The sequence below is a fragment of the Bacillus rossius genome, chromosome 1, assembly GCF_032445375.1.
Source record: "Bacillus rossius redtenbacheri isolate Brsri chromosome 1, Brsri_v3, whole genome shotgun sequence".
Taxonomy (NCBI): Eukaryota; Metazoa; Arthropoda; class Insecta; order Phasmatodea; family Bacillidae; genus Bacillus; species Bacillus rossius.
In genome coordinates, this window is record NC_086330.1 from 264,197,538 (window position 1) to 264,222,399 (window position 24,862).

Sequence of the window (24,862 nt, forward strand, 5' to 3'; positions counted from 1 at the left end):
TCTGTTAAGACTTTTCTATAAGACTATCTCCAAAAATAGTTCTTTGGTGGGAAAATTTATGAAAAGGAAAATTTTCTCTTCTATTGTCATCCTAGTACACACTGACCAGAAAAGAGTGCTAGCTAACAAATATAATTTATTTGGCACGATACTGAGTGCACACGCTGCAAGCAGTTTGCGAGCTATCAATATTAGACTACTCTCAACAGGCATCAAGGTAACCAAACATGATGCCAACCAGAGATGGCTACATTTTCACAAGTCCTCCACAGGAACAGCTTACCAGATAAAGTTTCTAATGTTTGAAAATTTGTCTGAAAGAAATTTTACACATTAGACTACTTCATATTTCTGTTAATTAAATTTGTAAATTGTAATTTCCTTACGAATAATAGATTTCAACTTTTAAGAAAACATTGGTTTATATGGAAAATAATGTTTTTGGCCAACATCTTACAGGGGAAATAATAACGTACTCTTACAGAGAAAATGGCAGGACCGAAACATTTGACCGCATTAGGAAGGGAAATTGTACTGTGCTGAACATATTAAACAAGTTTTACTGGTTTTTAAATTCTCAATAGTTTGGTGTGAGGCTTCTTTGAGGGCAAGGCTTATTCTAATAAAAACAGAACTAATGAGAATTTACACAGCAATATTTCTTGTGTACCTTCTACATGTGCTATCTCCTCTAAGAAGGTTGGCAACCATCATAGATATCTGGGCCAGAACCCAGCCATGATGATTTTCCTATACAAGTAGTAAAACCAATACATTTCAGAACAGACATAAAGGGCCAGCATAGAATGACTGCTGAAGCTATGGTAATATTCTAAACAGAAAGCCAAAAAATGATGCAGGGTCAATTAGAACTATGACCAGACAAAAATATTATTTTTTCTTAATTTCTCACAGCATGTCACGACTAACTGCAAGCAAATTGTTTTTAGGTATGCAAATACACAAAGATAATCCCAAGTTACGAAAACCATCAAATAAGTTATTAATAAATCACTGCAATTTAATGTTTTGACAACAGGAGGAACACTAATGATTTTAGAGAAAATTAATAAAAGTCCACAAGAATTGAGTAATGCTAAGCATTAGATGTGTATATGTATATAAATGATATAATACAGGTTAGATTATTCACTCCTTAACCAACACTGATTACACTATTTCATATTTCTCTGTGAAGAACACTGTTTCGTCAGAGAACTTCACTGCTGAGTCATCTTCCACACTGGTCACTTCCACCACCTGGAAGCACAATACAAACATTACTAACTTAAGATTACATAAAACAAGAGACGTAGAGAAAAGGGAATACTATGCTAGCAAACCTAAAAGCTACCCAATTTATTTACAACAGAACAAAGTACCCTATAATCCCAAATAGAGGCCAATGTAGTTACAATTAATAACCACTCACAATAACATAGACTGGCCCCAAGATTGGGCACAAAAAAAACATAATGAGGTAAAGATTGTCTTTTAAAGATGACAAGATACTGACAATTAGGAAAATGTGGTCAAAAATTTCAAAAGTATTAAGTAAAAGTCTAAAATAAATTTTAAAAAACAACAGTTTGAGATGCACATGGCACTTAATTTTCTTGACGTCTCTGGTGTGTTATATTGATACGCTCACTTCTTATACACTAACAATTTTATGACAATCCAAATGGACATAGAGATTGATAAAAGACATAGTTGCACCGTGTTTATGCTCGTTTTGGTATCAGTAGGTGGTTCAATATGCTTTTCTTGGGTATAATTTTTTTGAGAAGTGTCTACTATTAAAATTAATTTATATTCATGCCAGAATACTCAACAAGGACTTGGTGAGAAAGATGCCATATTTTGACATATAGGGATCAGGGTGGGTCAATTAATCCAAAATGTTTATTACGACGACCCCCCCTCCTCCACCCTAACTCTGTTGCAACCACATTCCCAGGAGGAAACATGAGGGGTCATAACGGGATTTTACTGTAGTTACAATACCTGGAAAATGTATATGCTGCTATTTACGTCTCAAAACACTAGAAATTGGTGCCATTCAAGAATGAAATGGAATTTTAATGTAACAAACAAACTTTAAGAATAAAATATTTTGTCTCCCAAGAACACGCTTTCTACTACAATGTTGATCAATAATAATGATGCTCGACATGAACGTAGCAAAATCAAAAGTGATACGTCTTGTATTTGTAACTTCATGTCTCTTGATATCGATTAAAAATATTGGATGGCTTTATTTTGGTTTATACACGAGGCTATAATGCAAATTGTATTCAGTTAATGTCTTTTTTTATACAAATATGTGGCATGATGTCTGGAAATGCATAAGTATATTTATTTCTGAAGTGATATAAATTGTTGTTAACCATAAAATAAATGAATAAATTTAAAAAATAATACTGGAGTTACTTTTTTTAAATTGTGGTAACACTTTTGTTAGGTAATTTTATAGCTTGCCTTTCACCACGACGAGACTACCAGACACCCAGAGGCAAGGAGGAAACATCGTCTGGATTTTTCACTTGACCCCGACACTCCCCTCCAATGTGGGAAACATCTCCTCTCTTAATGACTATAACATCTGCCTCTCTTAATGAATATAACAGACATCCCCTTTTCAATCATTACACTCTTACTATTATTCTTCCCTTCACCACCATGTACGATAAATTTCCATCCATTCTACTTTGCTTAACATAATATTTCTCTGCAACACATTTTGACTTTTTGAGTATCATTATATTTACCAAATTCACATTGGGCATACCATAATTATGCCCATGTACATACTATAATTATTGGGTGTTCCATAAAAGTGGGGCAGAACCCCCTACAAAACTATTGATTTATTTAAATAGGTACTTAAAACATTGCACATCCTAGGAATTTAGTCAAATAAAAACAAATGTGTAAGGTATGTTATGTTATGTCAGAAAGACCTACATTAATAATACATATTTTCCATGTTAATAATATGTAACAGCAATACATAATTACTATAGCAGACCTAACCTAACCAACCTTTCACTTTAGTTTTACCACCATAATTCCTTCTTCTGCAGACTTACCAAAATAATATTTAATATATTCCTTAACAAGGAAAAAAAAAAACATTCTTAGTATTAAACCTAATTTGTTAATTTATTTGACTTGGTACTGATGATGAACTACATACTTTCAATATTTACCAAAATATAATCTTTACTAGTAAGTTTCTTCATGCATTATTTCTTTTGACTCTTAGTATTACAGCTCTATAAATTTTAATAGTACACAACTTAAAGTAAAAACCTGCAATAACTTGAGCTCAACCCAACTAGAGATTAATCAAGTCAGGACTCAACTTGACTCCAAGGTATAAATACTGAACTCAGCTCAACTCGACTCAAGAATTTGCAGACTTGTCCATCTCTACATTTCAAATCACATGGCCCAACAACAGGTTAGCTTCCAAAACAATAAATTAACACTTATAATAGTTATTACAAACTCAAAGTTGTATACTATGCGAACAGACGAACAACTGTCTAACAGCACACCAATGATGTTCTGCGAGAAGAATGTGCAGCGATGAAGGATGTAGAAGAACAAGCTTCAAAAAGGGTGCAAGCTAATGTGGAAAGATGTCAAAATGCAAAGAATCAGCTTGCAATCGAGGTGGGCATCTATTCAGGTAGATACAGTACACTCATCATTCTAATTTACAATCTGGCATTAATCAGGTTAAACTTAGCAAAGATGTGAAGGGCAGTGAAAACAAAATGAGACATTTTTCCACATTTTGAGTCTTTGCATTTTAAATGACGATTTTATGGTTTTATTTTTTGGGCCAGTATTGTTTTTAAAACAGATTTTAGTGTTATTGTTTTTATTTTTTATGAACTCTGTTTATTTATAAGAAAGCACCATTTTCAACAAAAACACTTACTTGTTCAATGATACTTACTTTACTACAACAATGTCATTTTAACTTATACATAATACTTTTACAATATAATAATTTGCAAAAAGCATGTCAAGTCAAACTACTTGGAACAATACAAATAAATTAGTGAATATATGTGCATTTGAAAAAGGACCAATGTCATTATGTAACAATTAGGTACTAACAACTGTTTACATTCATTTTGATACTAACTCCAAGTTAAATAATTTACATTCATTGAATTTAATACATGAAAATATTACTTTCTTGTATGTAAGCTGAGTAGTGTTTTGATTAAATATGCTAAATAATTTATTTTTGTTGCATTTAGGGGCTTTAAGATGTATTAACTTTCATTTCAGCATTATAGGGTGTATGGACATGCTTTTTGATGTTATTTTAGTTTTATTGCAATTCACCATATAATCTTGTCCCTATCAATGACCAATTGTTTATTATTATATACATTTCCCTTATTTTAAAATAAAAAATCATGCATTCCGTACCAATTTGGAGATTAGCTTTAACCCTAGCAATCATGGAGTCTATTTTCGTCGAGATGAACTGCTGAGTAGGTACAGGGATGGAGCGGCAGCCCCATCATTGACGTCACAACTCGACCCAGCTCTACCAATCAAGAATGTGGCCAGATGTTTCTACTGAACGACTTCATGAGTCATGATGCTTTGTAGATTTCTGTGTTTGTGAGGCTCTCTATATTATGACAATGTAAATAACTCACTCTGACCGCTACCCCTACAGTGCCAACTGAGTTAAGGGAAAACCAGACATGACACTGAACTACCTGCAACGATACTGCTGTGCATGCGCTTAGAACTGCTGGAATCAACAGCCTTCCTAGTTCCAAGTAGTATATCCGCAAGCAGTAAAAGGGGTCTCGGGTGGCGGCTCTGGGAAGATTGTCCCCCAACAAGCCTCTCACATTTGGGAAGTATGGAAGGCTACCTTCAGGCCGGCTGCCTTCATTGCCAGTGCCTTGACGGAGGCCTTGCCTTGTGCAACTGTCGCGTAACCCAGGCTAGATCTGCAGGACAGAGGTCGGTTGCACTCCGACCCTCCCTCTGCCAGTGGCGGACGGCACCAAGGTGCACCAATCACCACCACCCTAGACGTTCCTGTTCTCATTTCCACTTGTAACCAGCACGCACCTTGAGGTCAGCGTACGAGCCCTTGCTGACAAAGTTGACGGCGACTGGGAAGAAGTCGGCCGGGTGGCCCTGGCAGCTGAACTCGAGCGACCCAGACTTGTTGCTGGCGTCGATGATGGGCAGGATCCACAGCAGCACGCTTCTGCGCTGGTCGTGCGTGTACTCCCCGTCACACTCGTTCACCACCGGCGCGCAGCCAGACCTGCAGGCAGCACACACCCTTGCAAGCACACCACGACGGCAGCTCTGGTTTATGCTCGTGTGCAGCTTTTTGTGGAAGATGAAACTTTTCCTAGGGGTATACAAGCTTCAAACCCTTGCCTCAGAATGCCCAAACTGCTCACAAACATAACTATGATAACATTAACACAAGATTAAATACAATAATAAAAAAATACAATACAGTGTTTATAGCATGATCATCGCACCCTTATATTAGAGAAGGGGTCGCCAAATGGCGGACTGCGGTCCGCATCCGGACCGCCGACCCATTTTGTGCGGACCACGAGAACACAGCAACTTGCACTTTCAGAGAACGTAATCTAATAAAAATGTATCCCCCCGCATTATCTTTGTTGACGTCAATTCGAAAACGGCCAGGCGAAGTAACGAGCTAACTAGCGAGAAAGACTTCGCAGTTTGCGAAAGCGTTGATCGTCGCTGTGGGGAAGCGCGAGGGGCGTCACGAGGGCGGGAGTAATCACGCAATCGTGCTGCCGGCCACCTATTGGGGGGGGGGGGGGGAGGGTTGTCACAAACTATCACGGTAAGCCACGGACAGCCGGCAAAAAAATATTGTGACTGTAGTGACAAGCTTCTATGTCAAAATAAAACTTACACTGTCTCAAATATGTACTACAATGCTTAAGCATGTTTGCAAACACCGAACAGTTTGAGAAATATATGGAAAATAATGTTTTTGGCCAACGTCTTACAAGGGAAATAATAACGTACTCTTACAGAGAAAATGGCAGGACCGAAACATTTGACCGCATTAGGAAGGGAAATTGTACTGTGCTGAACATATTAAACAAGATTTACTGGTTTTTACATTTCTTGTTAAATCATAACTAAAATAAAACATGTTTAAAAGCTGTAATGTTGCAGAACCCTGCCCTCCTAAATAAATAATTTTCTTTTAAACTTATTTTTGTATAGGTAAATATAAATAAATCAATGTTTTTAGAGTGGTGTGTATATTATGAGACAGTATAATCAGACGTTATGGCTTTTGATATATGTTATTTTCACTTGCTATGTGTTTTAAGAATGTACCTTGTATTTTAACAGACATTTTCTATCATTAGTAATTTTTATGTAATTATTCACAAAGAAGTCGCTGTTCTAGATTTTTACGTGTTTAGGCCTACTTATTCAGGTTTTTCTCAATAAGTTTAATTTTGTAAAGTAATTCGTATTATAATTATTATTCTTAATTTTTATTAACGTGTTGTAATATAATTATAAATCACGGGACTGTGTCTGGGCTGGTGTGATGGTTAAAAAGAGAGGCATGAGAGGCCTGTAAGTGGAAGTGAGAAAGGAACAGTGCTTCCCCGCCAACCGAGATAAAGACGGTAATTCCCCCCCTGCATGGGAACCGAGTGATAACTGCTGTCTCACGGTGTGGGAGAGAGAACGAGAATGGAAGTCCCCGATTTCGATGTGAAATTGAAAAGAGATAGATCAGGGGAAGCCCAGTGTTCTGTGTGTAAAAGGTTTTCTCATGTATTGTAACTCGTTCTGTGATTGGCTTGTATCTGTAAGAGTGAATGAAGCGTGCGTGTGATTGGTCGGTGAGGTCATGTGACGTCTACTCCCTGCGTGGAGGAGACGAGTTCATGAGATCACCAGTCGTCTGTCGAACGCTGGACGAGTAGGTCGCGTTCGATGGCTTCTCGCTAAATTATAATGTAATTTATGAAGAGATAATTTCACGTTGGTGGTCGGAGCCAGGCCTATTATTAAATCAACCTAATTTTCTTTTTTTCATTTCGGATATAACTTAACTAGAAATTGCGGCCACCTTCGTAGGCGTTTTGGCTCGGGCGAGATTCGTTTTCGCTAGGTGCGGCCCTGTTCCAGGTCGCACCATCTTCGTGTACTTGCAGTGAAACATTACTGAAGGACTTCAATCTACGCTATTATTTTTCGGTAATTTCTCATCATGCGAGCTACCAGCAGTATTTTCGACAGTCAGATATACATGTGGAACGAGTGAATGAACTATTGTAAGTGTTTGTATTCGTCGGGGCATTCTGTTTAGAAAAATAAAAATAAAAACATCAAAATTTGCAATCGGCGTTGAACTGTTTTATTTTGTATATAACGAACCGTTATATTTGGCGCCCGGCCGCGCGGCTTGAATTTGGACACGACCCTGAGAGCATGACGGACATTTTCGGCGGTAAACAAAGATGATCTCCCAGAACTTTCGGCGCAGCTGAGCGGTGAATGCAGTTTTTCTCCGCGGCGAGAAACAACGGGCTGTTGCAGCGAGTGAAGAGTTCCAGAGACGGCGGAAAGCGGTACATCGAGGGACAGAGCGACCCAAGACACCATGGTACTTCAGGCCTTTCTCAACGCGGGACTTCAGGACCTCATTGCCAGACATCGAGATCGTTACTTCGCGGGACATCGCGGGATGAATCGCCGAAAAGAGCAAGTCAGAAAATGGAGCTTAATTAATTGTTTACATTGTTTTTCTTTTGTGTTGAGTATTCAAATAAGATTTGTGGTAAAATTTTTGTAATTTGTATCTTTCATTATGACGATTAGTAGCCCAGTTGAGGTTATGGGGGGGTCAGATCAAATGCTACAGATCTTGTTGTCAAAGAAACAGGGACAACAGGAAATGAACCAGAAAATGGAACAGGGACAACAGGAAATGAAACAAAATAGTCGGGAAATGATGCGGGACATGACACAAAAAATTGAACGGGGACAACAGGAGTTGAAACAGGAATTAAAACAGGATCTTACTAGTAAAATTGAACAGGGACAGAATGAAACCAACAACAAAATAGATCAGGCAATTCACAAAATTGAGGTAAATTCACAAGAGATTGCTAAGTTAAGGAGTGAAATAGGCACACAGTTGCGACAGGAATTCGGCAGGGTGGAGAACAAATTTGATGACTTTGAAATTAAAATGAATAATCAGGTAGCCACGTGTACAAACAAAGTAGATGGGTGTGCAAATAATGTGGCAGAAATGCAAGTGGAAAGGGAACTAACTAGTTTAGGAACTTGTGAAATGAAAGTAATAGTGTCAAAAGAAAATATTGAATTTTTTGGACATGATGTAAATGAAAAATTAAACATTGAAAACACATTTGAAAAATTTCATGATGAAGTAAACAGGGAATGTTCGGATAATGTAGAGAAAACATTTTGTAAAATAAGAGTTAATGGACATGTGAACAAGATTTTGTGTAAACAGATGAAAAAAGTAGAAATTGAAATGCAAACGTTCTCAGATACACTTAAGGATGCATTTGCTGAGGAAGTAATCAGTGAATTGAATTTTGCAGATTGCGGAGAAATGTTAAAAGGGAGATTTTTTCCAAGTGTAAGCAGTAATGTACGAAAATGTGTGTTGTGTATGCCGAATAGTGTACAAACTAAAACTTTCGCACTGATCCATGTGAGAAAGACGGTGCAACTCGTTCAGAGGTTTTTTGTGTGGAAACATGAGTACAGAATTGTAGCCGAGATAGTAAACAGTTTTTTGTTCTGTTCAAAGGCAGAAGAAAGACATGATAAATGTAAAGGAGTGATGCAAAATCTGGAAACAGTGTGTTTGGACTTGTATGGCCCACTGCCAAGATGTAGGGGTGTAGTCAAGACTAGTTTTGTTGTGTTTGATGTTTTTTAAATATTTTGCAGTTTTTGCCTTTTTTTTTTGTTATTCTTTGACTTATGTACTTTTTAAATAATGTTTTGTATTTTGTAAACTTTTTGTATTTTTTGAAGAATAGTTATAGGATAATATAGGAATGCACAAGTAATGTTATAACAGCAATTTTTTACAAGATTCTTAAAGAGAAGGAAGATAAATTGATCAATGTTAATGTGAATAATTTCTGTTTTGAAACAATAATAGTAATAATGGTATGAATTCTTTTTAAATAGGCAGTTACTAAAAATATTATGTGAAGAAATGCTTTACATTGTGAGAATTTCATTGCACTTAGGTAATGAATGTTTGGTTTGTTAAATGTTGTCTCATGGGAAGATGTTAACTGAAATTTATTATGAGTTATTTTTTTGGAAAATGATAGAATTTTTGAAAAAGTTTAATATTTTAAATTAAAGTGCCACACATTTGTGATGATAAATGTTTGTTTTGGATTAAATGACAGGGTGATAACATCCTATATTAAAGGTATGAAATGTAATACTAAACGTTAATGAATAACAGTCGTCGAGTTTTGAAGCTGCAGAAGCAGTTGTGTGTTCATGATGGCCAGAGTTTAGGTGAATTTTTGTATTGCCCAAAATAATGCAGCAAAGGTATTTTTCTTGGTGTAATGTGTTTTGTGAGGCAGCTGGGGGGCCAGGAGGTTAATTTTAAATGTGTTTCCGGCATGGAGTCCGATGTTTTTTTTTTGCAAGGGTGAGTCCCTTCTCCTTGGTCGCTCCCACCCCTCATCAAGGTTATTTTTATGTACTGTTGCTGAAAGGGGAGGTATGATTTGAAACCTGAGTAAGGACATTAGTTCATGTAATTTGTTTTTGAAGAATAGAAACATACGACTGTGTCTAATGAAGTGTTTGTCATGCCATGACTGTAGAATTGTCAACTTGTTGTTTATGGAAAATTAAGAGAGGTATACATATAAAGCTTAAAATTTTATGCATAATGACAAGTGCTGTGTATATCTTTGTATAATTTTTTGTTTCTAATTTCATTAAAAGGTTAGCCGAGCTGACTAGCAGCTAAAAGGGTTGTAGTTGAGCGCCCCTTACCTTTCGGCTAGCTCAGGAGCTAGGAATGAGGATAGAAGAGGTTGGAAGAACTTCGGGTATTTTTGTGTATTTTTTATGTGTAATAGGTTAGCCGAGCTGACTAGCAGCTAAAAGGGTTGTAATTGAGCGCCCCTTACCTTTCGGCTAGCTCAGGAGCTAGGAATGAAAGATGAAGAGAGTTGGGAGAAATTTGTGTATTGTGTGTGTAATTTGGTAATAGGTTAGCCGAGCTGACTAGCAGCTAAAAGGGTTGTAATTGAGCGCCCCTTACCTTTCGGCTAGCTCAGGAGTTAGGAAGGAATGATAGAGGAGTTTGGAAAAACTTTATGTAATTTGTGGGTATATTTTTTTTGTGTAAAAGGTTAGCTGAGCTGACTAGCAGCTAAAAGGGTTGTAATTGAGCGCCCCTTACCTTTCGGCTAGCTCAGGAGTTAGGAAGGAAGATAGAGGAAGTTGGGAAAATTTTGTGTATTTTGTGTGTAATTTGGTAATAGGTTAGCCGAGCTGACTAGCAGCTAAAAGGGTTTTAGTTGGGCGCCCCTTACCTTTCGGCTAGCTCAGGAGTTAGGAATGAAGGAGAAGGAAGTTGGTAGAACTTGGTGTATTGTTTTTTGTGTATTTTGATAAATATTATGAGGTTGTGTAATATTTTAATAAGAAATTTTGAATATGATAAGTTATGATGTAGTTGGTTATAAAAAAGTTTTTAAAGTTTCACATAGCTAATTTAATGTTTTTTGGAGTTGAATTTGTGGTGGAAAGTTTAATATGTGTTTCAGTGTCCTAGGAATTTGATGAATCTGTTTAAAAATTATAGTTCATGTGTTATCATGTTGAGCAGACTAAGTATGAGTTTGAAATAAGTTTTACCCAGTGGTTGAAGTTATGATAGAGGTATTGTGAAGATACTTAGAAATTTATAATTTTAGAATTTGATAAGTTGTTTTTTGGATGGAATTTAGGAAAATTTTTGTGTCAACAGTTTTGAAGTGATAGTGTTGTCAAGTTTTTATTAGTGCAGATATGAAGAGTGGAGATATTGGTTAATTTGTGGGTTAAAGTGGTTGTTCCATGAGATTTGAGGAGTTTTTCCATGAGCAGCAGAGAATTATGGTAACTGGTTTTTAAAGGATTTTAAAGGAAATAATTTGTTTGGAGGTTATTTGTCGTCGTCGTTGAGGTTGGAAGTTTTTATCGTCGTTAAGGTGGTCATGGAGACGTAATTCCTGGAATTGAAGATTTGTTGTCGTCGTCGAGGTTTCTGCCGAGGTAGAAGTTTTTGAAGATGTTGAAGTTTTTGTGTTTATTCGTCGTCGTTGAGGTAGTTATGGAGTTTATTACAGCTGGTGTTGAGGTTCCACGGTTGTAAAAGTAAGTTGTTCAGAGTTTTTTGTTGTTATTGAAGAGTCTTCGTTGACCAGGGGGTGTCTGCTTGAAGCTTATAGAGAAACCAGTTTCAAAGTTATTTGTATTTTGCACTGATGAAAGGGAGATAACCATTTGTGGAGAGTTGTTGACCCTTTGTAGTAAGAGAGATGTTTTCAAATTTTTGGCTTTTTTGACAAGGAATTAATATTGCAATATTTAAGAAACAGTTTTTTGAATTTATATATAAACAAGGGTAGTAACTACTGGATGCATTTATTTCTCAGGATGTTTTGTATTTATTTTGTACAGATTAGTTTTCACTTTTGTAACTTTTCAATTAAATATAGTGTTAATTTAATTGAAAAGTTGGGGGGGTAATGTAATGTTGCAGAACCCTGCCCTCCTAAATAAATAATTTTCTTTTAAACTTCTTTTTGTATAGGTAAATATAAATAAATCAATGTTTTTAGAGTGGTGTGTATATTATGAGACAGTATAATCAGACGTTATGGCTTTTGATATATGTTATTTTCACTTGCTATGTGTTTTAAGAATGTACCTTGTATTTTAACAGACATTTTCTATCATTAGTAATTTTTATGTAATTATTCACAAAGAAGTCGCTGTTCTAGATTTTTACGTGTTTAGGCCTACTTATTCAGGTTTTTCTCAATAAGTTTAATTTTGTAAAGTAATTCGTATTATAATTATTATTCTTGATTTTTATTAACGTGTTGTAATATAATTATAAATCACGGGACTGTGTCTGGGCTGGTGTGATGGTTAGAAAGAGAGGCATGAGAGGCCTGTAAGTGGAAGTGAGAAAGGAACAGTGCTTCCCCGCCAACCGAGATAAAGACTGTAATTCCCCCCCTGCATGGGAACCGAGTGATAACTGCTGTCTCACGGTGTGGGAGAGAGAACGAGAATGGAATTCCCCGATTTCGATGTGAAATTGAAAAGAGATAGATCAGGGGAAGCCCAGTGTTCTGTGTGTAAAAGGTTTTCTCATGTATTGTAACTCGTTCTGTGATTGGCTTGTATCTGTAAGAGTGAATGAAGCGTGCATGTGATTGGTCGGTGAGGTCATGTGACGTCTACTCCCTGCGTGGAGGAGACGAGTTCATGAGATCACCAGTCATCTGTCGAACGCTGGACGAGTAGGTCGCGTTCGATGGCTTCTCGCTAAATTATAATGTAATTTATGAAGAGATAATTTCACGTTGGTGGTCGGAGCCAGGCCTATTATTAAATCAACCTAATTTTCTTTTTTTCATTTAGGATATAACTTAACTAGAAATTGCGGCCACCTTCATAGGCGTTTTGGCTCGGGCGAGATTCGTTTTCGCTGGGTGCGGCCCTGTTCCAGGTCGCACCATCTTCGTGTACTTGCAGTGAAACATTACTGAAGGACTTCAATCTACGCTATTATTTTTCGGTAATTTCTCATCATGCGAGCTACCAGCAGTATTTTCGACAGTCAGATATACATGTGGAACGAGTGAATGAACTATTGTAAGTGTTTGGATTCGTCGGGGCATTCTGTTTAGAAAAATAAAAATATCAAAATTTGCAATCGGCATTGAACTGTTTTATTTTGTATATAACAAACCGTTATAAAGCAACTGGACTAAGTTTCTAACAATTCTTTAAAGTCACGTGAGCTTAAGTTAAAATATGTTGTTTAAATCATATATAAAATAAAAAGTAAAACCAATTAGTAGGGCTGAGCGAATATTTGAATTTTTGAATACGAATAATAAACTATTCACATTGGATTCTACCTCTGATACCAACACTTCGGAATAACAAATATATTTGTTTGCTTATGAATATTTGACATAGCATACACAGTCGCACCTGCGTTTTTGTACCGTGTGCGTCTCTGCCTGAGGACGGGAGCAGATAGCAGTTCCCGAAACGTCGCTTGTTTCTGTTTAGGAAAAATATTGTGTTTGTTTCGTCTTTTTGTTTTGTTGTGTTTTGTCTCGTTTCAACTGTTGTGCTGGCTTGTTTCTGTTTTGGAAAACTATTGTGTTTGTTTTGTCTTTTTTTTTTTGTGTTTTTGTCTCGTTTCAACTGTTGTGCTGAATTATTTTGGGGTTCAATTCATCATCTGTGGGGTTTTTTCATTCTTAGTCCATTTTTTTTTGTTTTTCTTTGTTTGTTGACCATATTCCTGTTAAGGAATATTATGTGGTGTATATATCCTGTTGACAACAGCAATTTTTGCTTAATTTGTGTTTTTTGTCTTTTGGTTTTTTGTAGTTTTCTTCTACAGACATACATGTGCTTAGCAATGGCGTATGTCCTAAAGCTTACATCAAGTCATGCACTCCCATTGCACAAATCTTTCAAAGATAATAAGGAGAATGGAACTGAAAAGAAAGGTTGGTTGGTTAGGTTAAGTTAGCTGCATAATTTAAAACACAATTCATTTCATAATTTAAATATTTTACCAAATCATTTTACATATAATTATTGTAGCTAACTTAAAACTAACCAAACATTCACTTTAGTATCATTTGTCTAATTTCCCAGAAGCCACTAACACTACACTACACATTTTCTTTTTCGTTCCCTCAGTATTTTTTTTGCATGATTTGAAAAAAATAAAATAAAATTTAGTGGGATTCTAATTCTCATTCTTATTCAAATTCAATATTCGTATTTGAGAACAATTTGGCATTCATATTTAATTCAAGCTAAGAGACTGACATTCGCACAGGCCTACCAATTATGTTAGATGGTGCATGGTACAAGGTACATGTGGCGGTGTGTTTCCATCTAGTGACTAGCACAAGGGGGTTGAAGGGAAGGAAAGGGCTGTTGATCCACCCGCAATTTTCCTAGATTTACCAACTTTTGTTTTGCATGTCTCAGGCTAGAAAGATGCGTGCATGGGTCTCCCAAGTGTTTTACCAAAAGTCCTTTGTATTTTATTTTCATTGGGAAAGGTTTGGCTGTTAAGCTTTCTGCAGTTATCAGTATTACATCTGTATCTACGGTTCTCATGTTCTCATTGCCGGTTAATTTGCAGAGAACAGCAGAACCGAGGACCAGGACAGATCCTGCGATCCATCACTAGAAAGGACCTACAAAAACCTTCATTAAATACATGAAATATTAATTATTTGCATAAACAATAAATTTACTAAAATGCTAAGTGCAAACGAACAAGGTGATATGTTAATTCTGTATTATTTCTGACACATTTCGGAGTATCTCCAGGAACTATTTTTTTCTTCACTTCAAAATAATGTACTTTTAAGTGTCACATTTCATACTAGAAATAAGTAGTGTTAAACCAGGAGTTGTATATATAAAATACGAGGTAGTCATTTTGTGAACAATGCCATCCCGCTATTTCACTAAATTGCCAAAGACATGAAAATACATGACGTTTAACTTTAGTGTAGCCACACACACTACAAAGAGCAACTTATACGGCTTTGTAATTCATCAATACTATTGATTCATGCTGCAGCAGAGAAAATACTAAGAGTAGGCCTGTGTAAATATTTGAATTTTCGAATATCAAAACAAATATTCAGTTGTTTACGATCACAGCTGTGCGGAATCTTGAAAGTCTGGAAAAATTGCACAATCACAGAAGATTTTCTCGTCAGGCAGAGACAAAATTTCCACTGGATTTACGTAATCTTTTAAGGTTATTTACGTGGAGTTTTTTTGCTACATCTGGCCCCGTAAATTTTGAGAAGTCTAATATAGTAAAGCCTAATTTAACACAGTAATTTGGAACCATTACTAACACCCATGTTATCAGTTAAAATATTTTACAGAGAAGAGAGTCCGGCAGGTCACTAAAAATAGATTAGAACTGACAGCATACTGATAAGAATAAATTTGTGTCCGTAAAAATAAAAAAACTGCACGGGTGTTAAAATTTACAGTTTTCAGATCAGAGGGTGGAAACAAAGCCTGCCAGCTCTGTGATTAGTTTTGTTCAGAATGGGGCGATGAAGAGAAAAAACTTGTAGGGATATCGTGGAAAACATCTAGTGGCATACTCACAGCAAAGCCTACTAAAAACTTACCCTAAAAAACCAAAAAATCCCCCCCCCCCTAAGCACAGTGACAGCTCAGGCAATTAATAATTATTTTCTCATGCATGGACCAAAAAAAAAGTACACTATGAAGGAAGAGGGGGGAAGGGGAGGAACTATTCACCTCTTTTACCAAGCACACATACTCTGGACAGAAAAAGAGAGGAACTTTCTAAGCAGCTACTGTGTTCCTACACTTTAGTTAAAACAAGCCAAAAAATATACCGTTTTATCACATAATTGTTGCATCGATATTTTAGGGCGTCAAAATGTGGATAAAAAAAACTCTCGTGTAAACGTCGCAAGATTTTTTTGATCCCACTATTACATTCCAAGTGCTTTGTGTAGGTATTTTTTCCATACAAAAGGATGTATCTTAAATTAGAAATCTAATATTTATTCGGACATTATCACTTACTTATTTAATTAACGGAAATACAAAGTTTTCTGATGTATAAATTTTCTTTTAAAGAGGTTTTTAAACGTTATAACCTTTATCTGTTCGTCTGCGTCGCCGCGGTGTACCGCTTATAAAAATGTAGCCAGCGCTAGTTGGCATCATTCATGTTTGGTTATGCTGCTTTCCGTAGAGTGCACACATGTAGTCGAAAATTGATATTGATATCTCGCCGATTGTATGCAACGAGTGCTCTCTGTCGAGTGCCGAGTTAACTACATTTGATGGCTCGCACTCTTTCGTGGTAAGTGTGTACTACGACAATAGTTATGCATTAGTTCAGGCTCACACTCACATTTGTTTTTCTATTTAAAGTTGAAGAAAGGTTTTTGTTGAATGACTTATTATTTTTAATTGTTTGGCATGCTCTTGTATATACAGTAGAACCTCGATGATACGTTCCCGTTTCATACATTTTCCCGTGTCATATGCAGATAAATTTCGGTCCCGCCGAAAGTAGTATATTTACAATGGTTTACTTTCTCGGAACATACACTTATATAACCATTAATTTCCCGTTTCATACGTTTTTACGAAGCGGAAAAGTCCTAAAATCCACAAAAATTTTTTATATTCCTCCTTATAAACTCAGTTTTAATGCTTTTATTTTGAAAAACGATCATTGTTTACATTTGCAAACGTAAGAAAATAACTATCACACCATAGATATGGATAGTATCAGGAAGACTGTGCACTTCGCTAGTAGCATCTATGGCCAGCACCAAGCGAGACTAGTGGCGCAAACAAGAAATGATCATGAAAATGGTGCACGTGCTTTACCAAGGCACGGATCTCATATTTTGTGCAGTCGTTTATCTTTGAACTGAATATATCCGTTTGTTATTGTTTTTTTACGATTGGATTGTTTTGAATTTTACGTTTCTCAAGTTAAAATTTTATTGAAAATTGTTCTGTTGCATAAAGTTGTTTGTAAAATGTAATAAACAAGCAAATATTTCTGATTTTTTTTTTACAATAGCCTAATTTTTTTAATTTCTAATTTAGTCTTGGTGACTTTTCCCCCCCTCCAAGAAAGGACTTCATAACATTTTTTAAGGCCACTGTTTCTCATGTCAGCTTTACTTGATTATGGACTGTATTTTACATTTCTGGTGGTTTTATTATATGTATAATATAATGATGAATTCATATCTTTCATTAATATAATGCAATTATTTACACATATATATTTATGTTTAATCTGGCACTGTGCTGATACGCTGGATTGGAAAAAAATTGCATTATTGCCATTCCCTTTTCATACACTTTCCCGCATCATACACCATTTTTGTGCCCTCCGTTGAAAAGTGTATGACAGGGGTTCTACTGTACTCCACTTTTTAAATAAAAGTACTTTCCATGAATGGGTTTTGTTTTAATGAATATATTTACCTAATAAAAAAAATTGTTTTCACATAATAATTGCACCCCTACTTTTCAAACATGATAAAATGTGTGACGATTATGTGATAAAACATGGTATCTATAAATTTTAATATAACTAAGGATTTATTTAAACATACTGTAAAATTCAAACAAAAATCAATTTTTTGTTTAAACTTACATAATTTTACCTATAAATTAAAAATGCTAACTGTACATTCTAACATTCTTTTTAAACTCACCCTCTTGAATTTTCTTCACACTACTAAAATGGCCTTACATATTTGTTTGCACTGTTTATTAAAACAAATTTTTTTGGCAGATCCTATTTTGATTACCATGAAAAATAGTTATTTATTTTTTCCTTTCATAATTTGAATTTTTCAACAAAATTTTACTTATAGTAATTGTAGCTAACATAACCTAGCCAACCTTTCACTTTAGTAATATTTAATTTCACAGAAGCTACTACACTACATATTTACTTTTTCTTTCAATACGTATTTGTTATGATATAACATTTTTTTTTTAATGGATTCTAATTCTTACTATTCAATTTCGATATTCATACTCAAGAATAATTTGATTGTCATATTCAAATCAATCTAAAAAAATTATATTCGCATAGTCCTAAGAGATATCAAAAATAATTGGTTGTTACACATTTATGACGTATCGGGAGATTAGTTCGGAAATTGATTCCAACAAAACACTGGAATTAGTTGTATTTGGCGGAAAAACTTTGTGTTCCTACAATGCTGACATTTCGCTAGAAACTTAAAAAAAAAAAAAAAAAATTGAATTTCATCATATTTCACACTTCACTATTTCTTAAGAGTCCCTGACTATTAACTTTGTGTTATGGAAGCGATTTACTGTTATTGTGGGTTTTTTAACCGAAAGAAAAATATTTTTACAGCAAGTTTTGAAGATAGAACAATATATTGTTGTTTTTTTTTCAAAGTGCTCAGTGCACTTTCAAATAATTTTTAAGATAGTATAGCGTGGTCATGCAAATCATACGTTTTCTTGTACAAACATAACCTCAATGCCATATGATAAAAATTTATGACTGATTCTTGATACGAATCCTACACTGAATCTTGTGAATCCTTGAATCCCATCTTTAGTTAAATCTTTAATGTTTTTAACACTAGCACAGATGCAGATAAGCAGCAGTTGAAGCACTATTGTGTAAAAACACAGAACTGAGACAGTAGTACTCACGGCAGAGGGATCGCGATGCAGACGTCGTTCAGCTCCATGTGGTCATGCTCCAGCTCGTACTCTATGTTCACGTCACAGCCTCCTTGCCCGTTCTCAGAGGGCCAGCAGTTTACTGCGGACACACAGTGTGGCATAGAGCGCAAGTACACTGCCACCGGTCCAACCTCTTTGTGCCGTCCAGCCTCAAGCCAAAGTCCAGAGCACTCCCACTAGTTGGAACATTTGGAACTGACAAAAGGAACAAAACTCAACTTAAACACAGCCAGTCAACACCTGCCCCAACTGATAACTAGAGACAAGATTTTATGGTGTTATAAAAAAGCCAATTTCATCTTTAAAAATAGTCATCAACATGCAGGCTTCTAGCTTGTGGCCAGGTCAACAAAGTAAAATGTCCCCTTCTTCCTCTTTTCCTTTACCATTCCTCATCCTTCACTTTACTCCAATCTTCTCCACACTCCTGCACTTTCTTTTTTAATGATATCATTCAAGTCCTGTACTCCTGCTCTTGCTTGTACAATCTCGTTCCTGATTTTGTCCCGCCTCGAGGAGTATTTGGGCCGTTTTAAAAATAGTTGAGTTCATTTATATCATCATTAAAAATTAAAACACATGTAATAGTAAGTACATGTCAACTGCTTTTTGTGGTAAAACATTTCAAATGTGTACATTAAACAATACTACTACATATAGTGATGAGTCAATTTAACAAAAATATGCAACTAAAACATTCAACAATCAAAAAATCAATATCCAATGTTAAAAGCCCAAAGCATTTATAATGTACATTTTCTTGTGCCTTTACCCATGACTGTATGAGTGTATGGTATCAGATGTAGACTGGTTTAATTTACTTTACTTAAAAAAAACAATAGATAGAAAATAAATAATTTTTTTACTTTTGTATAGTACATTTTATGTTTTTAGATGAAAACCTAAACTAAAGATCTATGAAATATATAGTATATTTTAATAGCTATAATGAGGGAATTGAGGTGACTTTTTCTGCATTTTCGTGCTATGCAGTGTTATTGGCCTTCATTTCGGTGTTTGGCGGTTTATTGACTTAATTTCGCTGTTATTTCAGTTTCATAACTATTCACCATATAATCTTGCCTCTTCTGATTACCAATAGATTCATAATTTCACCCTTTCTTGACTGAAAGAAGACACTTGGCAAGAATGTTTAAGTTAAGATTATCTACACTGCACTGTATACATTAAAAACCACAGGAACATTTAAAATTCTGTTTACAGATTTTCAAACATTAGCAGTATTAAAAAACCCTAAAAATTAGCATACAAGCAAGCACAATTTAGTAAGTTCTCATTTATTTTAATTATTAAAAGTAATTTAGTATACTCAGCTATAGTTTTAATAAATTCTTCCATTAATAGATAACCAAAAGTTAGTGATGTTGTAACGTTGCAAGACACCTGCCCTTCTAGCTAAATATTTTTCTTTTAAACTTCTTTTTTTGTATATGTAAGTATTAATAAGTCTATGTGTTTTGAGTGGTGTATATGTTATGAAACAGTATAATCAGACGTTATGGATATTAATATATGTTATTTGCACGTGCTATGTGTTTTAAGAATATCCTTGGTATTTTAACAGACATTTTCAATCATTACTATTTTTTATGTAATTATTCACAAATAAGTCGCTGTACTAGATTTTTGCCTGTTTTGGCCTACTTTTTCAGGTTTTTCTAAATAAGTTTAATTTTGTGAAGTAATTTGTATTGTGATTGCTGGTACATAAGGTTCTAGAACAATAGATTTGGTGTGGAATGTATTAGAGAGGCAAAAGAGGCCTGTAAGTGCGAGGGAGAACGAAACAGTAATTCCCCTCAGAGATAGATAAAGACGGGATTTCCCTCACTGCGTGGGAACTGTGTGATAACTGCTGTCTTACGGTGTGGGAGAGAGAAAGAAAATGTAAAGTCCCTAGCTCTATGGATAGAAAACTGTTTTCAATGTGTGTTCTGTTTTCCTATTGGCTTGTGATGTGTAGTGTGAATGAAGCGTGCGTGTGATTGGTCGGTGAGGTCATGTGACTTCTCCTGTCTCCTCCCTGCGTGGAGGAGACAGTGTCATGAGTTCACCAGTCGTCCGTCGATCGTGACACCAACAGGGCGCGTTCGGTGGCTTCTCGCAAAATATGTAGAAGAATTGGAGGACAGAAAATTTAACGTTGGTGGTCAGAGCCATGCCGAGTTTTAAGTTAACCTAATTTTTTTATTTCATTCGGACATTAATTAGAAATTGTGATCACCTTCGTCGGCGTTTGGTTCGTGGCGAAATTCGGTTTCGCTGGGTGCAGCCCTGTTTGAGGTCGCACTGATTTCTGTTACTTACAGTAAGAGTTTACTGAAGAACTTGATTGACTTTTTTTTCCTTAATTTTCATCGCCCGAGTTGCGAGCATTTTTTCGACAGGCGGATACATGTGTTGAATGAGTGAACAAAATTATTGAAAGTGATAGGATTCAGTTGTTTCGTCTTTCGGACAATAAAACACAAATTAAAAAGTAAGAAAATCTTTTTATTTCATATAACGAACTGTTATATTGTACCAATACAATTGTTTTGGTATTGGCCAATATGTATTTATCATTTTCTAGATTTCTGATATAACTGTCTCCAACAGATCCTTTAAAAAACTGATATACATTAAACAAGAGCAATTTCATCAATTTCAGTGTTACCCATATTTTCTATTTACCTATTTATACTTTATAGTTCCATAGGCATCGTTTACTACATTTTTTCTATATTTAAGACTTAACTTGAATGTTGTGTTCATTAATTAGTCAAATGCATAATGTGTATTGTGCTACACACAAATTTCATTTAGCAGTATCCTTATAATATATTGTTACGAACGTTAGCAAGGCCGCGCCACGCGCAGGTGCACGCCGTAACATGAGATGTGCCGTGCGCACCTGGATCGCCGCTTTATCTCCCTCCAGCCCTCCACACTCCCAGCGCGGCGCCCTGCCTTTGACACGTAACTGACACCGGACCGCTGGGAGTTTCGCGAGCCGCCGACACGTGTTTTCGAGAGATTTCTGCCGTCGGAACAGCTCGCGATGACGCGACAGGCCCCAGCCGCTCTCGTGAGTTCTGGAATTTCGCTGGGGCCTATATATAGGCCCGAGGACGTCAGTAGGGAGAGTCAGTTCGGAATGTTCAGTCGGGAGTTCTCCCTCGACGGAGTTTCCGGGCGACAGTGCCGCGGGTGCGGCAGAGTGGCGAAGTCGTTGGACGAAGATTCCAGGGCAGGGAGTGAGTGAGTTCAGTAGAGTCGGGAGTTTTCCCGCGGCGGAGTTTCCGGGCGATAGAGTCGCGGGCGCGGCGGAGTCCCGAGTGAAGTTGCGAGCGAGGAGTCGAGTGGGATCACGGCGAAGGGGAAGTGCGTCTGCGGCGGCGGAGTGTGGCGACGGAGTCCCGCGGCGGAGACCCACGAGAGTTGCTGCGGCGAGAGTTGCGCCAGAGGTGCAGCCCAGCAAGGTGTGAGGAACGAGTGACTGGGAAATAGACCTTTCTTTAAGGGTAATTAATTATTTGCCATTTTAGAAGATTTTTGTAAGTGACAAGTAGTGGCCATCAATAAAACTGTGTGTGAAATAAAATCTTTAATTGGGCTATCCTTTATGAACCCGCAGTATATCGTAACATTATAATTATATTAAGGTAATGATTTATTACTTAAAAATATTGAATTTATTGCAGACATTCACTGTGATTATTTAAAAAAAGTATCGAAACTGTTTTGTATTGGTTATCGGATCTGTTAGACACATATTGGTAATTGGATTGGTATCAGTTTTAATCCAATTTGCCCATCACTACTTAAAAGATAGGCCAATCAAATCCTCAAATACCATGAAATCATAAGTATTCAGAGAATTTTCGATATACAAGGAAAAATATTCAAAGAAAAATATTACAGGAAATAAAGTAAATTAAAATTAACCACTGATAACCTTTAAGTTTACAAGGTAAATTTTTTTCTTCATGTCTATCCTGTTACCATGCCTTAAGACATCGTACTTTTAACACATAATTTTATAAATAAAATTGCAATATGTACTGATTCTGGAAACATAGTTTATAAAACAACCATTTAAAAAGTAGAATGTTTCAACACCACAGCTAATATATTTAATTTATTGTACATTATTTTATTTTTGACTATCCACTAGGGTTGTACGATTCCATGATTTTCAGTTCAATTCGATTCCGATTCGATTCTCACCACAAGATTTGAAATTCGATTCTGATTTCAATTCTCTGGGTAACTTTATCTACATAGTCATTAGTCTGGTAGGAATAACTAAAAAAAAATTGCATTTATTTTGAACCATATGTATTTAACTTAAATGAATAAGAAAGACAATTCTGGAATAGTACCTATGTAACTAATAAGTTCATTTTAACACTGTTGGGGACATGAGACCTGCCTTATATTATACCAGGTACAGAACTGAAGAATGATTATATTTACACTATACAACACAATGCAGCTTTAAGTAATTGCTAACGAATAAACACTTTTCAGGTGATAACTGGGTCCCGATTAGAAATGCTTTGAACACTACATTATTGCACGATTAGGCCTACAGGTTCTGATGTAAGAAGGTTAACAACTGTTCTACACTTTCAGGAGACAGATTCTCTCTCCTTGCTGTTACGAGGAAAACAGGCGTTTACTTGGAACAGATGTTGTAGGAATGCACAATAGTGTTCTCGCAGCATCAGAAACATATCTGTGGCGAACTTGGTTTTCTTGCCACCACTGATATGGATTAGTAGTACGTTTATGAATGGGTTCATTTAAGTACAAAAGGATGTCTTTTTCCACCATATCTTTCCGAATATTTGAACATGATGCATCCAATTTTGCAGACTGTTCTTCAAAGCAACTCCAAACACTTAAATTAGACCCTGGGGTTTCAGCTTGGCTTTCAACTCTTTGTGCTTTAGAATGGCTGCTATCAGCACAGACTTTGGAAATTAATGTTTTTAAAATACTTACACCTTTCTTTTTCTCATGATCCTTCAAAAGTACTGATTTAAATCTAGGATCAACAAGCATTGCAGCAACATATTCATCTTTTGATTTGTAATCAGAAAATCTTGAGAATACAGCCTTCAACGAATTTTGTCCAAAAATTATGCCTTCGCCTGGTTCTGCTTTGCACACAAATGTACCTAAAAAGTTTTTTTATCCCATCAATAACTGGTATAACTAGAGAAATTGTGGGGCAGTCTTGTCTACTAAATTCTTTAGTTGCTTCATTTATTGGCTCTAAAATTCTGACTGCCCCTTCTGCGAGTTTCCATTCATTGGCAGTTAAATTGTCAACACCATCAGAAGAAGCTAATTCTGCAGCAATAGGCTCTTTTTGTTCAACAAGTCGTTTCAACATAGCAAACTCACTGTTCCATCGGGTGTCTACATCCTGGATCAATTCATGTTCTGGTTTTCCCATCTGCTTTTGTAATTCATGAAGACGCTGACGAGCTTGGGAGCTATGTTTGTAGTGCCCCACTATAGCACAACTTTTTTTGCAGAGCGCCTCAATCCCAGGAGTTTCCTTTTTGGCATCATTTATGGCTAGCTGCAAAGTGTGCCCTAAACAGCTAAATGAATGCCAACTGGTTTTAGCTGCTGCAGATTTCATGATTCTAGCAGAATCTGAAATTATGTAAATAGGTATAGTGTTTGGAATTTCCCACTTTGCATTTAGTCTAAGCAGAATATTGGCAATTGCTTCCCCACTATGTTCTCCGGTAAAAAGAACATTCCCCAGCATGTGATGAACAGGAACGAAATCTGTGTCCACATAATGACATGTTAATGATAAATAGCTGTCATTACTGCGTGATGTCCACATATCTGTTGTAAATGCCACCGAATTGACGCCTTCTTTGAAGTCATTATTGATTTTCGTGTGCATTTTTTCCACCAGACCATTTTACAGCTCTGGCACTACACGCCTAGAGAATGTTGTTCGGTCTGGTAGGGAGTACTTGGGTTCAACTAGCGCCATCAAGTCTTTCAAGCCTTTATCTTGAACCATACTGTATGGCTGTAGATCCACAGCAATCATTTTGCCAATGGCATTGGTTATGGCAATAGCTTTGGGATGGTCTCTACCATACTTTTCTTGGCTACTAAACGAAGCTGACAGAGTGAGTTGTACTTTGTTACTTGATGTGGAAGGTGCATGAGTTAATTCTTTCTGTAGTTGTAAGTACTC

General features: G+C 36.1%; 1 protein-coding gene across 1 annotated transcript in view; it reads right to left on the reverse strand.

The window, feature by feature from the left end:
- Nucleotides 1–1,086: 1,086 nt before the first annotated feature.
- The window catches only part of LOC134527550 (coatomer subunit delta), a 92,558-nt gene continuing 68,782 nt past the window's right edge, over nucleotides 1,087–24,862 (reverse strand). The window contains exons 9-11 of the mRNA XM_063360322.1: nucleotides 18,592–18,703; nucleotides 5,119–5,320; nucleotides 1,087–1,260 (exon numbers count right to left, since the gene is read on the reverse strand). Of these exons, the coding sequence (XP_063216392.1) occupies nucleotides 1,171–1,260; nucleotides 5,119–5,320; nucleotides 18,592–18,703 (404 nt within the window). The 3' untranslated portion in view covers nucleotides 1,087–1,170. The remainder of the gene's footprint in view (nucleotides 1,261–5,118; nucleotides 5,321–18,591; nucleotides 18,704–24,862) is intronic.